Source organism: Globicephala melas, chromosome 13, assembly GCF_963455315.2.
Source record: "Globicephala melas chromosome 13, mGloMel1.2, whole genome shotgun sequence".
Classification (NCBI taxonomy): Eukaryota; Metazoa; Chordata; class Mammalia; order Artiodactyla; family Delphinidae; genus Globicephala; species Globicephala melas.
Window position 1 is genome coordinate 80,034,539 of NC_083326.1, and position 17,346 is coordinate 80,051,884.

General features: G+C 41.7%; 1 protein-coding gene across 1 annotated transcript in view; it reads right to left on the bottom strand.

The window, feature by feature from the left end:
• Positions 1–17,346, bottom strand: part of CIT (citron rho-interacting serine/threonine kinase) — a 171,074-nt gene that overhangs the window by 34,870 nt on the left and 118,858 nt on the right. The window contains 3 exon segments of the mRNA XM_030860370.2: positions 920–1,113; positions 2,128–2,325; positions 8,434–8,487. Of these exon segments, the coding sequence (XP_030716230.2) occupies positions 920–1,113; positions 2,128–2,325; positions 8,434–8,487 (446 nt within the window).

Genomic DNA, 17,346 nt, shown 5'->3' on the forward strand with positions numbered 1-17,346 from the left:
CAGCCCGTAGGTGTCTCTGCACAAACTAAGAAAGGCACGTGTTCTTTAAGACTGTTTACTTCCATCTGTTGGTAAACTGTCATAATATACTGATTTTGTTAGTGCAAAAACTGCTGCTGTGAGCTGTTAAACTGTCATAATAAATCTTCATATCTATGACATCTTCAGTGCAAACAGCATCCCCAGCAGCATGCAGTACACAACCCTCCCACCTGTGACCCCAGCAGGAAGGGAATTCTATGCTGGGAGGACTGCGGGAACACAGAGAAAAGATACTACCTGAAATTATTTCCTACCAAGAAATGGAAAAAAAAACTGTTCTTATAGAGCAGTTGTTCTCAAACTGGGGGTGATTTTGCCCCCCAGCGGACACTGGGCAATGTGTGGAGATGTTTGGGGTTGTCACAACAGGAGGAAGGAGCCACTATTCGGGTTTAGTGGGGCAAGCCCAGGGATGCAGCTCGGCATCCTACAGCGCACAGAAGAGTGCCCGCAACAAAGGATCATCCGGCCCGAACTGTCAATAACGCCAAGGTTGGTGTAGAAGGCAGACTTGCGTCACGAATGACCAGGATCGAAACAGTGATGGTCTTGCTACATGGTCACAATGATTAGAAACCCAAGAAAAGAGTTTCTACAAAGAAAGCACTGAGATATTCTCCCTGCTGACTCCCAGGGCCCTGCATGGGGTAAGTGGTCACCATCTACTGCCAAATGGCACTGTCTGTATTTACAATGAGGATGACAGACCCATTCTGGTTTGCACAAGAGTCTCCCAGTTTTAACACTGAAAGTCTTATGCCCCAGGACACTGCTCAGTGCTGGCCAAGCTGGGACAATTGGTTACCCTGCTGGTAGCTCTGAGCTGGATCCTGCTGCTGTCACCTGCCATTGGCTTTCTACCAACAGGAAGTCCCACCTGCTCTGCTTCTCAGTGTCCAGCATCCTCTGTAACTCTCGAACCCGACACTCAAACTGGGACTTCTCGTCACCAAGGACGCTCCTCCAGGCCTCCCACTGCCGCTCTTTTTCCAGCAGCTCGTCGTTCAGGGCTTCCAGGTCCATGACCTGCTCCTCCAGCATCGTGCAGGTAGTCTTCAGAGCCTCCATCGTCTGCAAATCGGTATCACTGAGTTGTGCTTTGTGTCAAATGAGGATTTCCCAGATGTTACTTTTGTCAGATCAGTTTCAGAAAAGCAGGAGTTTCTAACTATGGTCTGAAAGACACTATCTTTTTCTCCTACAGAATGAAGGGACCAGACAAGAATGGATGAAGGGCCATTTCTGCCGTCATCTTATAGAAAGAACCAGGAGGAAGACCAGGGAAAAGAGACCACACTTAACAATAAAGTGGCTCGGGAATTCCCTGGCGGTCCAGTGGTTAGGACTCTGAGCTCTCACTGCTAAGGGCCAGGGTTCAATCCCTGGTAGGGGAAATAAGATCTCATAGGCCATGTGACACAGCCAAAAAAAAATTTTTTTTAAATAAATACGTAAAAATAAAGTGGCTCACAGAAGCATTCTATTCTATTTTTAATGGTTTTAAATCAAAATCAAAAACAACCACACAAAGGACTTCCCTGGCAGTCCAGTGGTTAAGATTCTGCACTTCCACTGCAGGGGGCACGGGTTCCATAGGGATGGTGGGGAACTAAGATCTTGCATGCTGTGCGGAGCGGCCAAAAAAACAAAAAAAAAACCCCAAACCAACTAGACACTTCTAAAAGCCATTTTTAAAACCCACAAGCCTTCAAAACACAGACATGGGCTTCCCTGGTGGCACAGTGGTTGAGAATCCGCCTGCCGATGCAGTGGGCACGGGTTCGTGCCCCGGTCCGCGAGGATCCCACATGCCGCGGAGCGGCTGGGCCCGTGAGCCGTGGCCGCTGAGCCTGCACGTCTGGAGCCTGTGCCCCGCAACGGGAGAGGCCACAGCAGTGAGAGGCCCGCGTACAGCAAAAAAAAAAAAAAAACAAATAAACACAGACATGATTATAAAAAAGAGCCCTTTTACTGGACAGGCTCAGTCTGAGAACCCTTGGGAGAGATGCAACTGGCACCTCCTCTAAAATCTAAAGGGGTTCCAAGTTTCCTGGGGAAGTCTCTGACATTGTTTACAATCCTTACTTGCTTCTGGCTGGTGAGCTGCATCTCCCTCTCCGTGATCTCGCGGCGGAGATGGTCTACTTCACTTCGCAGCTGTACGATCTCATCACTGGCGCCAGAGGCCTCATCAAGTTGTTTGGACAAGTAGAAATTTTGGTTGTTGAGCTCAGCATTGTCCTCCGTCAGCTGGTTTAGCTGCTCCTCCAGGTCTGTGATTACCTAAGAGGAAAGGAATCCGGTTACGCAGACAAGCAAGTTGATCTGAAATGAGAAATTGCTTCTAGAGCCATCAGCACTTGAACCTACATGATAATGACGATCAGTGTGCAGCTCACGTTTGCCCATCCAACCCCTGTGAGCCAAACTCAATCTCCCACACCCGCCCCCTTAGCGCCCAAACACACATATGCTGTGGGAGAACAAGAAATGTCTCGGATTCTTCTCTGACTCAGGATTCATCGGGAAAATATGGTAAAAACAAATCAATCAAAAGTGCCTGCCATATGGAAGGGGCAACTTTAAATGAGATCAAGTTCATGGACGATAATAGAATGTGGAAAATGCAAACTGAGGAAAGAGGAATAGTAGAGAGACTGGTATCACAATCTGCTAATTAAGCTAAAACGCCCAGGACACCATCTACAGGACATTATCCTGGGAAACAGTCTTAGAAAGCAAAAGAAAGTTCTTATCACGGAAGACTGAGTGAAGGACACTAAGAGTTATTTTAATAATATTTTAGGTAATAAATTTAAGTTCATGCAACAAAAGGAAAAAAAAATTTAAGGGACTCTCAGAATAATCCTGAAAAATAATACTGTATGACAGCATCACTTTAAATGGTTCTTATTATGCAGATGGCTATCAGAAAGTGGGAAGGCATGTATATGAAATTGTCATTTTACTGAGAGAGATTTAATCTGGTTTTACTAAATGATTTCCCTGCTCAATGGCAGAATGATTTCAATTTCAGCGCATTTAGCTTTCCTGTTCTCTTTGCTGAGGTTTAGTACCAGCACTTGCAAAGGGCTTTTATATATAATACTTTAGAAGTTTAAGGGCAATTTTCTAATAATAGTTGGAATGAGGCGCACCGGCGGTAAATTAAATTTTACATAACTAAAAGGAGTAAATTAAAAGGAAATGCCTCTGAGTCTATGGTTAATTGTTTCCCATTTTCAAACCCAGAGTAGACTTAGTTTCTGAAATGTTGCCACTGTTTCCATGACTAACTCCCTATTTTAACCTACTTTGACTATCAATTAAAAAAAAAATCTTCCCAGGCACATAGAATTAAAGAACGTCAATTAAGTAGATCTGTTCAATGTGGCCACAGCTTTTCATTTTGTTAACTGTGCTGATGAGCTTTTAATGCAGTAAGTGGTCTAGTAATTTGTATTTTAATATCAAAAGCCATGTTAATTCCTACGGTTTGTGTAACGCTATCAGCTACAAGAGGGGGAATAAAGGTTATCTGGTCAGGTTCTTGGCTAAACCTCCTTCATCAGGGTTAAAAAAAAAGGAAAAAAACTGCAAGTCTGTCACTCCTAGCAGGCACTTCTGCCTCACAGGGAACCCTGTATCACCCTTTGTGTGACGTGGTTAAATCTCCTGAAAGCAGAAACAATGAGTAAACAATGCAGTAAACCCATTCCTTAAGATGGTTTTCCTCCTAGACTGCAAATGTCTCCACTGTGCTTCCTTCTACCTCTGCCCCCAAAGGAAAACAACAAGACTGATGCGGCAAACTGGCCTGGAAGCTGCGCTATAAAATGGATTCTGGAAGCCCCAAATAAGCCACCTTGAACTTGGCTGGGTTGGTTTCTCCACCTGACATGGAGGTAAATACTATATTGACTACCTCCTCTGTTGCTCTGGTTTTAATGTTTTGGCTTTTTCTTGCGTGCTATTCTACTTTAACGCATCATGTGAAATACATGGGATAAAAATTAGTGACCAAGATGTTGAGGCACCAATGGTGCCCCATGGGGAGCAAACAGACTACAGAAAATCTACCCACATAAGAATATATATGCTGCCAAAATAATTTACTTGTCATTCAAAGACATATTTAAGCCTTTGGGTACCTACTCCCTTTCTTTGACTCATGAAAAAAAATGCAATTTATAATAAGCCCATTTCTGTCACTTCTTCTCCTCCTCCCCAAATTAGATTATAAAATGCTAAAGAAGAAACACTCGAAAAAAGTCAGGGAGGTGCCAAGATTACTACTCTCATTTCGACCGGCCACTGGAGTAGGAAGAGTCCTTCTATTTCCTGTCGTCACCCTGTTTTCAAGGGGTCTCTGACTTCTGTTCACACTTTGTGATGACTGGCTCTGTATTCTGTCATCATCTCTATGATGCCTGTTTGACAAGAGGAGGATTAGGTGCTTGCACGAAAGCAGCCGAGGCCTCGTGAAAGCATGTTAGCGCATTCGGACGTTTCGTATGTCCTTCCTGCCCAAAAGCCGTAACACGTTGAGCTTGTGGCTCTGTTGGAGTTGCCAGAGTGTTAGACACACACAGATATTGGGCGGACCTGAGACACAGGCAGTAAATTAATGATCTCCGTGGTTTAAAAAAAAGAAAAAAGAATAATGGGCTATCTGTGATTTTGAACCAGGTTATAAGCAAAGAGAATTCTTAGGTCTACTTTGTGGGTATATTCCCTCCACACCGAGGGCAAATGATCTGTTTCCTGTATTATGAGTCTCTTAAGCTTTCAACCCCAAGGATAGAAGGCAGGAAAGATAAACTGCAAGGCTGATTCCATCTTAGTGGTAAAAAAAAAGATGAGGGAGATAGCTTCATAATGCAAGGGCCAGCAGAGCTCTTTTCTATGCTGTTTTTACAGATAAGAGATCTTGGTACAATTCTAACAGAAAACAGGGATATAAAAAAATTATCTACTCTCAGTGTCCAAAAAAAACTTTTTTTGAAGATGTCTATCAGTTGCTTTTTAAGCACACCTCGTGGTTCCGAGATACATGTGTTACCTCTCACACCTGACTGGGCAACCAGCAGAGGGAACGTTACCTGGTAAATGTCCAAGAGCATGTCGGGGGTGAAGACACCAGCCAGACAATGAGTATCGGGCTGAAAAGACACAGGGCTGACATCCTATTTTAATGCCTCATTCCTTCTTGAAGGCAGCTATTTGCATATTATTTATTTTTAATCTTATAGCTGACAGATTGATTCATAATTAAAACCGTGTCATATGCTGGCCCACCAACTCCTCTCCAAAACAGACTTAGGTAGGGTTTTAGGTGCCAGATTGAATCAAGTCCTTTTTTTAAATCTCTTCAAAATATAGAAATGGCCTGAGCTCGAAAATCTTACTGCTCATGAGCTTATTAAAAAAAGCTGCTAACTGGGAGCTCCAATTGATTGAGCTATTATAGGAGTTCCCACCGGTAACAAAGATGACATTTGCCAGCGGCGACAATCCTGGACAGCACCAACGAGAAAGGAACATCTATCGCGCTCTCCTAAAGTGTCTATAAAGCAGCCTTTGAACTTGCGAAAGTATAACTGAGATCTACCATTGCTGTCAAGTGTTGTTCTAAAGTGGTGGTTTTCAAACTTTTTTAAGGAGCAGGACCGTTTTCTACACAAGATTCTGTGGTAAATCCAATATAATAAAATGATAATAGCAACCAACACTGATTAGTGCATTCTGTGGGCCAGGCCCTGTACAAACACCAATGCATCATCTAATTCTTGCAGGAACCCCAGGTATTATTACCAAGTTTCGGATTCTATGACTCAGTGTTTCCTAGGTTTTACTGTTTCCAAAATCTGAATGTATATTGCAGCTAAGCAGCTGTCTCTCTTCCCTCACCCAGCCCCGCAAAGAGCAGTAATTAAATGAATTATGCATTTTACAATCAATGGTGTATTGGAATTGAGGACATACAATGTCATCTCATTTCATGGACAAAGAAATGGAGCCTCAGGAGTGTAACATCACATAGGTTACCAAGAGACAATTTAGAATCTGAACCAGTCTATCTGACTCCAGAGCGTGTGTTTTGGACCCCCAAGCTACCCAGCTGCCCTAGCTGAAATGTGGGTGGGGATCACTTTCTTGGGTTCCCCCTCCCACTGGGAGAGGCCCCCAAAGGCTTCTTCACAGAATGCCAGGGGTAACTAAAGGAAGGATTAGAAGTCACTGTGCCAGAAAAAGCAAATTGGAGGGATAAAGAGAGTACAAAAGTTACATAAGAAAGTAACCAAATTTGTTCTACATATTGGTATATTCCATTAAAACTACACTTGCAATTTTAAAAATGGGGGGGGAGGGAGGATTACAAAGGCACACAAGGAAACTCTTGAGGGTGATGACTATGTTTGTTATTTTGATTGTTTTGCTGGTTTCACAAATATACACACATTTCAAAACTCATCAGGTTATTGTACTCTGATTATTCCTTAAGTTGTAAAAAAAAAAAAAAAGATGTTTTAAAAAAAAAAGATGAAAAAAGGAGAAAAGAAAACTCCAGATGAATGGAACAGGATTACTGACGTACACATTTAAAATGCATCCAAGTTTATTTTAGGAAAAAATAGTAATGTTAAAAAAAAAAGTCACAGTCCTAAAATGATCTATATTTTATTCAGTGATCATTTATGAGCATGTATGTAATATAAGCACATAACTCTTGTGTAAAATAAGAAACCAAGATAATAAGAAACTAAAAAAGTAAGGCAAAAGAGTAGAGGAACAGAATGCATCAATTCCTCAAGGAAGGGAAGAAATCAACAGATAATGTTAAGGCAAGCTCACCCTAGATCCAGCCACTGGCAACAGGAAATAGACCTAAACTCCATCTGCCAGGTACCTACTAGAGTGAAACAGAGGCACGTCCCATGACCTAGCTATTCCACTCTTGGGTATATGCTCATCAGAAACAAGGCCTTATAGCCATCAAAGGACCTGTACAAGAATGTTCCTAATAGCTTTATTCCTACCAGAAACAACCCAAACATCCATCAACAGGAGAACGGATAAACGAACTTCAGTTCTATACGCACACTGGAAACACGACACCGTAATTAAAATATAACAAAATCTCGATGGATGCAACAACATGGATGAACCTCAGAGACAATTTAAGTAACAAAAAAAGCTAAACCCAAAAGACCACATCTTCTATGATTCCATTTATATGAAGTTCAAGAACAGGAAAAACTAAGGTGTGGTATCAGAGATCAGAATACTGGTTACCCTTAGGGCAAAGGATGCTGATGGGAAGAGGAGAGGAGGGAACCTTCTGGGAGCTGAAATGTTATGTATCTTGATCTTTGTTGTGGTTACACAAGTTGTCTATACACATACAAATCCATCCAGCTATATGCTTAATATTAGTTGCACTTCATGTACTTTGTTGTGTGCATTTTATATCTAAATGAAGCGGGGGGGCAAGAGGGGGGGAGCATATACCAGGACTTAATGCCCCATTTATAGTAGGTAAGGAGGAAAGAAGGAGTTCATTACAAGAAAAGAAAATATGCCTATAGGAGGTGGAGGGGTGTTTCTGGAAATTTACAGATGCAAACAATACAAATGGAGACAAGCTGACTGAGAACTGCCTAAGGAGGTAACAGAGCAATGAAAGGACCAAAGAAAGGAGGTAGAACCATGAATAAGGACAACATCCGTCCCTTCTGAAAGGGGCCTATTTTAATCCCTCTCTCTGATCAAAAATAGACTCTGAGTTTCCACTGATCCTACCCTATTACATAACCTATGAATGATGCTTATCTGCTCCTGGAGTTGACTTCTCTCAATAGAAATAACGACTCCCAAAGAGTCCTAGATTCTGAATTTGCATGTTAGGAAGCCAGATTTTGCCTGTTAGGAAGTTAACACTTGTAGATTCCCCAGGAGAAGAACTTGTTGGTCTTCCCTCTCTGTAGAGGCAGTAGGGTGGAGAAGCCTGACATGTCTAACTGCCCCTTACCATCTGGGGCCAGTCTCAGACAGAACCTTCTAGATTGGAGAAGGAAGGAGAGCTCCAATGGGACTTTTGTGGCAGCTACTGAGATCTATTAGTGGTTCTGCAGTGAGAATTATTTTGACCATTCCAACAAGCCTTCCCCTTCAAACACGAAGAATGGTTTAATTTTTTTTAAACTGGCAGGAACACAAGACACTGAAGTTATCTGAGGCTCAGAAACTTCCAAATCAGTTTGACCGCATTAACTGCTTCAATTTGAAAGTTTATATCAAAAATCAGTCACTGATATTAGAATGAGATGTCCCCCTTTCCTTCTCAGTTTTAGTTTCATGTTATTTTCATCATCTTTGGTTAATACTCACAGTACAGCTGTTACGAAGGGCATCAAATTTGCGCTGGATTTCATCTCTATGTGCCTAAAAGGTAAGAAGTTGATTATAAATTTTTCATAGGGTGGAATACAATTCTGCATGCTATGGGTCAAATAAAGAAAATCACAATTTGTCTAAAAAAGCCAAGAACGCTGTTGCAGCTGCCCCAGCACCTTTTTTTCAAAGAATTAATCAAGTCATACCCAACAGGAGAAGCAAAGTTACAGGAATACACAATGCCTATTAATAACATTAACTATTTAGACCACACATCACACCCTGTACAAATATATATTTAACATTCAGATTAAAACTAGGCACTAGCGGAAGAAAGGAAAAAAACATAGGATGAAGTTTTACTCTCCTTTATTTGTCTTCCTCCCCATTCTTTTTTTTTTTTTTTTTTTTTTTTTGCGGTACGTGGGCCTCTCACTGTTGTGGCCTCTCCCGTTGCGGAGCACAGGCTCCGGATGCACAGGCTCAGCGGCCATGGCTCACGGGCCTAGCCGCTCGGCAGCATGTGGGATCTTCCCGGACCGGGGCATAAACCCATGTCCCCCGCATCGGCAGGCGGACTCTCAACCACTGCACCACCAGGGAAGCCCTTCCTCCCCATTCTTAATCTTTTCCACTTCCCTCCAATTGGCTGCTCACCACTGCCCCACCCCCGCCCCCAAGGCTTCTCCCAAGAAAGACACAAACGTACATATACAGGACAATAGCCAGGACAAAGTAGGGACTTTTTTTTTTTTTTTTTGTGGCATGCAGGCATCTCACTGTTGTGGCCTCTCCCATTGCGGAGCACAGGCTCCGGACGCACAGGCTCAGTGGCCATGGCTCACGGGCCCAGCCGCTCCGCGGCATGTGGGATATTCCCAGACCAGGGCACGAACCCGTGTCCCCTGCATTGGCAGGCGGACTCTCAACCACTGTGCCACCAGGGAAGCCCCAAAGTAGGGACTTTTGAAAAATTAAATCCAAAGCTGCTGAGATTCAGAAACCCTACGTAGACCTTGAAGTAAATATAAAGATTTTCACCAAGGCAGAGGCGCTCTAAACCAGTAGCATTCATTCAGCTGACAAGGATATTTTGAGTACATACTACATGGCAGACACTATGGCAAGATACAGCATATCTGGCCTCACCTTCATTCTGGTGCGGACAGGTAGAAAATAAACAAGGGCAGGATTACAAACAGTGACAAATGTTATGAAGGAACAGTGACAAGTGTTATGAAGGGCCTAGGGAAAAAGAATAAGGGGGGAGAAAAAGAACTCACTTAGATGGGCAGTCAAGGAGGGCTTCTCTGAAGAGCTGACATTTAAACTGAAACCTGCAGGACAGATGAGGAGCCAGCCATGCAAAGAACAGAAAAGAGCAGAGGGAACAGCATCTGCAAAAACCCTGAGGCAAGAAAGGGTTTGGTGCATTTGGGGAACAAAAAAGGAACTGAGTGGCTAGAGCAGTTTTTTACACTTCAAGCTGTGACTCAAGAGTGAAGATGTCAAGTCAAATTTTTTTGGTTTGTTTTATCCAATGAAATGGAATAAACAGGATACATTAGAAAACATCAGAATGTACCTTGGAGAGTAAAGGTAATAAGCACCATTGTTGGAAACTTGTTTCAGATACCATAAGTCATCAAGTTTAAGTTGCTATCAATTGTAAGATTTACCACAATTTTATGTAACATTAAGAAAAAGAAGTACTGCCAATGAAACTATGACATGTTTATGTCCTTATGACTACAGAATCATATACAGGCTATAAGATGCATCCTGCTTATCTACCTTAAAACTCATTGAAACTCAGTATATAGGATCCCTTGTATGAGACTGCAAGGTAAGATGTATTCTTCTGTGGATTGTGGCCAAAGAACAAAAGAGGGAAATTGTGGCCCAAGCTGATGGTAGAGAGGCATGCCCAGACCAAGAATCTTGAAGGCCAAGAAAAGAGTTTGGATTTCATTCAAAATGCAATTAATTGGAGGCCAACAGAGGTTTTAAAATGCAGAGTGACATGGCCTGGTTGTCGTTTTGTGGATGCTGCAGGAAGAACAGATCAAAACAGGACAAATGTAGAAGGAAGTTCAAAAACTACTGAGGAGGTTGCTGCTGTCATTAAAGGAAGAGAGGATGGTAGCTTGGAGCTGGACGTGACAGAAGATGCAGAGAAGTGGATGGAGGTGAGATCTCTTTTGGGAGCACAGGTAATAAGACTTGTTGATGGACATGGGGGCCAAGGGTTCCTTAACGGACTTTTGATTTGGAAGACAAGGTAGATTACGGCACCATCTGCTTAGCTATGAAAGCCCAAAGAAGAATCCAGTTTGAGGCCGAGGAAAATGTGGCCCTTCGCTTAAAAAAAAAAAAAATAATAATCATGTCTATCGGAGATTAATAAGTAATAAATGCTGGAGAGGGTGTGGAAAAAAGGGAACCCTCCTACACTGTTGGTGGGAATGTAAATTGATGCAGCCACTATGGAGAACGGTATGGAGGTTCCTTAAAAAAAATAAAAATAGAGCTACCATATGATCTAGCAATCCCACTCCTGGGCATATATCCAGAGAAAACTCTTAATTCAAAAAGATATATGCACCCCAGTGTTCATAGCAGCACTATGTACAATAGCCAAGACATGGAAACAGCCTAAATGTCCATCAACAGACGAATGGATAAAGAAGATGTGGTCTATACACAATGAATACTACTCAGGCATAAAAGAAGAATGAAATAATGCCTTTTGCAGCCACATGGATGGACCTAGAGATTATCATACTAAGTGAAGTAAGTCAGACAGGGAAAGACAAATATCATATGATATCACTTATATGTGGAATCTAAAGTATGATACAAATGAACTTATTTAGAAAACAGAAACAGACTCACAGACATAGAAAACAAACTTATGGTTACCAAAGGGGAAAGGGCAGGGATAAATTAGGAGTTTGGGATTAGCAGATATAAACTACTACATACAAAATAGATAAACAACAAGGTCCTACTGTATAGCACAGGGGACTATATTCAATATCTTCTAATAAACCAAAATGGAAAAGAATATTTAAAAAAATGTAGCTGAATCAATTTGCTGTACACCAGAAACACAATACTGTAAATCAACTATATTTCAATTTTTTTTAAAAAAGAAAAAGGTCTACAAGAGAAGTAAGTCAAAAAATTCAGCACCTAGCCTGTCAAGGCAGGGGACACGGGTTTAAGCCCTGGTCCGGGAAGATCCCACATGCCGCAGAGCAGCTAAGCCTGTGTGCCACAACTATTGAGACTGCGCTCTAGAGCCCATGAGCCACAACTACTGAGCCCGAGTGCCACAACTGCTGAAGCTGCGTGCCTAGAGCTCATGCTCTGCAACAAGAAGCCATGCAGTGAGAAGCCCGTGCACCGCAACGAGGAGTAGCCCCCACTCGCCACAACTAGAGAAAGTCCATGTGCAGCAATGAAGACCCAACGCTGCCAAAAATAAATACATACATACATAAATAAATAAATTTAAAAGAAAAATTCAGCACCTAATTTAGCTGTGATGTATTCTCTAAATATGTCTATTTTGCCATAGATTTATATTTTAAGTTTATAACAGCAGATTAGCCACCGCAGAAAAAAAGATTAGTGAACTTGAAGACATAGCAACAGAAACTATCCAAGATGAAATACACAAAGAAAAAAAAAAAGACGTAAAAAATGAACAGAGCATCAATGAGCTGTGAGACAACTCCAAGGAGCCTGATATACATGTAATCAAAGTCCCTGAAGGAGTGTAGGAGTGAGACAGAAAAAAAATTTGAAGAAATAATGGCCACAAATTTTCCAAAGTCAATGAAAAAATAAATCCATAGATGCAAAAAGTTAAATGAGCCCTAAGCACAGGAAACATGAAGGAAATTAAGCTAAATCACATCATAATCAAACTGCTTAAAACCAGTAATACAGAGAGAGAAAGCTTGGGCTTCCCTGGTGGCACAGTGGTTGAGAGTCCACCTGCAGATGCAGAGGATATGGGTTCATGCCCTGGTCCGGGAAGATCCCACATGCCGCGGAGCGGCTGGGCCCGTGAGCCATGGCCGCTGGGCCTGCGCGTCCGGAGCCTGTGCTCCGCAACGGGAGAGGCCACAACAGTGAGAGGCCCGCATACCAGAAAAAAAAAAAAAGAAAAAAGAAAAAGCTTAAAACCAGCTAGAGAAAAAAGACAAGTTACTTATAGAGAAACAAAGAGAAGAAAGATTTCTCCCAGTGAGGTTGGAGGGGTTTTGGAGGGGAGTAAGCTAGAAGACAGTGGAGCAACATCTTTAAAGTACTGAAAGGAAAACAAAAACAAAAATCTGTCAACCTAGAATTCTATACCCAGCAAAAATGTCTTTCAAAAATGAAGGCGAAATAAAGACCTTTCCAGACACACAAAAGCTGAAAGAATTTGCCACCCACACACCTGTACTATAAGAAATGTTAAAGGAAGTCTTTCAGGCAGAAGATGACAACCAGAGATTTAAATCTACACAAAAGAATGAAGAGGACTGGAAAAATGTAAAACAAAACAAAAATCAGTAATTGCACAGACGGACTTACAGATTCATAAATTAAGAGTTATCACTTAGAATCAACTCAAATAATTAGCCCCTATTTTCATGAACTAATTTAATAGATTATGATTTTTTCCCCAAAACTGTGTTTTGCCTAATAATGATATGAGAGATTTATTAATTTAATGGGGCAAGAATACAATTTATCCAAATTAGGAACGTGGCTATTTGTATCACTGATGAATCTCATTTGTGAGTATCCTAAAGGAAGAATCCTTAGGTTAGTAAACTCTAGAGCAGGAACGAACACCTTTTTTTCTTGTAAGGATCAGATAGTAAATATTTTTGGCTTTGAAGGCCACTCAGTCTCTGTCACAACTACTCAACTCTGCCCTCACAGCACAAAACCACCCACAGACAATATGTACACAAATGGGTGTGATTGTGTGTCAATAAAACTTTATTTACAGGAAGCAGACTAAATTTGGCCCACTGGCTATAGCTTGCCAACCTCTACTCTAAATGACTATTTGGTGTGAAATTACTCAGACAGAAACAGGAAGCTGAAGGTGGAGTTAACTTCTTCAAAGCCTAAGCAATGATTATAAAAAAGCTTTCTGGCCTAGACTGAGGGATAGAAGACCTGTTCCACTTTGACTAATAGCAAAGTTTCCAAATAACACCACACAAGTAGAAACTTGCCTAACTGCCCCACAGTAGCCTGAAATTTCAGTCACTAATATTTCTATTATAATTTACCATCATGAGGCCTTTGGATCACTCTGACACATCAAATGACACTCCTCTTTGAGGGTATAATGTAAGGAACTACTATGGCTTTTGATTTATTATTGACTGAAATATAAACACAAAATGTAGTTGTGACTGTTGTGACTGCTGGAAGTACTGTAACAATCACTGAACTGATCTGAGCTTTAAAATGGCAAGAAACATGTTTTATGTTCCTTTGAAATAAGTTGTAAAACAAATGCACAAAAAGTCACATTATATATAAAGGTAATAAAATATGTAACACAAGCTTTGGATTCTCTCAATGAAATATCTGAGTGTTAATTAGGTGTTAGAAGCTACAGGGAATAAATACTTACCCTCTTAAAAATTACTGAGGACCCCAAAGGGCTTTTGTTTATGTGAGTTATATCTATCTCTATTAACCACATTAGAAGTTAAAGCAGATTTTTTCAAACATTTATTATTTTTTTAAATAAAAGTATTGCTTTTGCACCATCGGTGCAAATGTTAACACAATGAAAAACACCACATGACAGCTTAGTATTATTATGAAAATAACCTGAACTTGGGGACCCCCCACGGAGCCACAGACACCCCCCACAACTTGAGAACCACTGACCTAGGGGTTGGGTGGCAAGAGGCAGAAGGGACAGGCTGCATCCTGGAAATCAGAGAGGCACTCACTTTGGGGAGTATTTATGTCTTCTTTAATTTTAAGGAAAGTTACAAGAGGAATGAAGAAAAGAGAACTATTATGCAACCTTGATGAGAGAAAATACCTGTAGAACTGTGAAAAGGAAACATGTGTTTAGGTGTCTGACCGCCTTCTGGGATCCACCGTCAGGATCCTAGAACACAGGCTTCCACACATCCACCCCTTTCCCTGGGAAGGCAGGCACCAAGCAACACTGTCACCTTAAGTGACCCAATTTCACATCTCGCCTATCGTGCCGATGGGTTACTAATTCAATACAACAATTGATAGTTATGTAAAAGAGAAAAAGAGAGCGTGCACTGACTAATGATTTTAACAAATCAAAGAGGATGACTCTGGGATCCCACCATCACGCTCTGCTGGGAGAATCCCTTTCTGGAGTGTCTCTAGCTTTTGACTTGATTATTCAGCATTAGTCATTTAACAAAATCAGTAAAAGAACGTGAGGACAGGGACATGAAACGTGTTTGTGGGGCCATGCTGGTGGGCACGAAGCCCACACGGTTCCTCTACCCCGCGGCCCCATTCAGAGCAACGCTCCCATCACGTCGCACGTCTGCATGCAATGAAGTGTGCAAGCTCAAATTCTCTTCCACAGAAGAAGGCACTACACGGAGTCTTTTTTTTTTTTTAAAGATTTTTTGATGTGGACCATTTTTAAAGTCTTTATTAAATTTGTTACAATATTGCTTCCGTTTTATGTTTTGGTTTTTTGGCCCCAAGGCATGCAGGATCTTAGCTCCCCAACCAGAGACTGAACCCACACCCCCTGCGCTGGAAGGCGAAGTCTTAACCACTGGACCGCCAGGGAAGTCTCTACATGGAGTTATAAATTTCAATTCCAGGTGGAAAATTCTCTCTTCCACCAATAAGCACTGAAGCATCTTAAAAGCATGACTTTTTGTTTAAATCTGACTCTCTTGCTGCTGTCCACCTTGACTCAATCTCAGCTTTTAATAGCCAGTGAATTTCAATGCAAATGCAATTGACAGGGTGGGTAAAGGGAGAATGGGAAAAAAGAAAGCCTGAGGAAGACCAACAATGGCAACTGGTGACCTCTGCCACACTTCTTCAATGGAGAGCTTCCATTAACTGTGCTCCATCAATTTTTGGCCCAGGGGCAGAAGCCAAACAGGGTAACTGCTCCCTCCAAGGTGAGGAGGTGGCCACCTCTTAGAATTAAAGCAATAATAGCCCATTTGACTATTTCCTTTTCTTGATAAAACAGCCTACTATGAAGCAAACAAGCCTCCTAGGAGATCATTTTAGATCCAGCTGGTTGAATTTGATTGATGTTTACGTTGGCTCTGAACTTGGGCCAGAACAATGAGAGAGGGAGAGTCAGGGTACTGCATCTGTGACCATTTTCTCTCTCTCTCTCTCAGAAAATACATTCTTCAGAACAAATTCAACAAAGCCATTCAGGCAACAGCCACCTGTGGTCCATGACCAGATTTATGGGACATAATCAAGAGGAGGGGAGAGGAAAAACCCACAGCCTTCAAACTGAACTGAGGCAAATTGATGTGAGGTTTGGATTCCTGCATGATGGGCTTACGAACAGCTGTTTGACCAAAGGCACTTTCCTGTCATCATTGTGAACAAGCCCTATTTTCCAAGGGATCCTCATCTGTGAGAGTCGTAGAGCCCTAGTTTCCAGACCTAGGGAGGTTTGTTTCTTTCTTTCTTTCTTTTTTTTTTTTAAGATGCTCTGAGGCAGTGATCTCATCTTACTAAATTAAGTCGTGACTTGCTGCTGTGCAGGCGTCCAGCAGCCATTAGACACAGCACATTCCAACCAGCAGCAAGACAGGACTGAAAAACTAATTTCCCCACAGATAAACAGCAGCGACACAAGCTCTACTGTATACCCTCCTCCTTCCAAACGGGCAGGGTAAGACGCATGACCACCGCCTCCCTACCAATTCCAACAGAGTAGAGAGGTAAATGTTTCCTTCTCCTCCACTCCATGGTAAAAGGATTTGAGGGATTACAGGCCAGTCCCCTGGGAAGAAAAAGCTAAAGACACAGCACTAGGCGCACAGTGAGGACTCATTAAGTACAGATTAAATGACTGACGTCTCCTTCTTTCAGAGCTGGGGTGGTTCATGTGGGGGGAAATATTAATATACAAGGCATTAAATATAATAGTGGTTGGATTTTAGGTGTCTCTTTTAGCAGCTAAGAAATGCCATCTGGCTGTCTCTCTCCATATCCACCCCACTCCAGAAAGTGTATACGCCTTCTTGGCGTATATATTCATTTCATTCTTACCTCCATTTTTTTCTTCTATGACTTCTTTTCTCTTAGACTTTTCTTTCTTATTCGATCCTGTTATACTGTTTCGTATCTTTCCAAACTGTTTCCAATCCATTTTTGAAACAGGGCAGAATATAAACAAAGAGACACTAACTATTTTCTCCAAACCAAATACTGGGGGCACATGGCATCATTTAATGAGCGTTTTCATAGAGAAAACATTGGAAACTAAGGTTGCAACCAATATCTGAACTTGGCATAAGTCCTGGATAATCCAGGATGCACAAGCATCTTCTATAAAGGAGTTACTTTGTATCCCCAGAATCCTGGAAGGCCCTGTATCCTGGACTGGTCCATAAAGACCCTGGCACTCTCAGATCATGTTCCCAATTTGGTCCCCAAACACCCAACAGTGGTAGATAACTTCTAAGAAGGAAATTAGTTAAAAAATATATATTTATATATATATATATATGTATATATACATACACACACGTATTAGTTTTAAACAGGGTAAATCATAAGCAACAAAAGTGCATGATCATCTGCAGAAGTAACCCCACTCTAAGAGATGTTTAGAGGTGTTTGCTGATGGAGATGGGGACAGGATCCAAAATGAGTCAGAATGAATAAGAT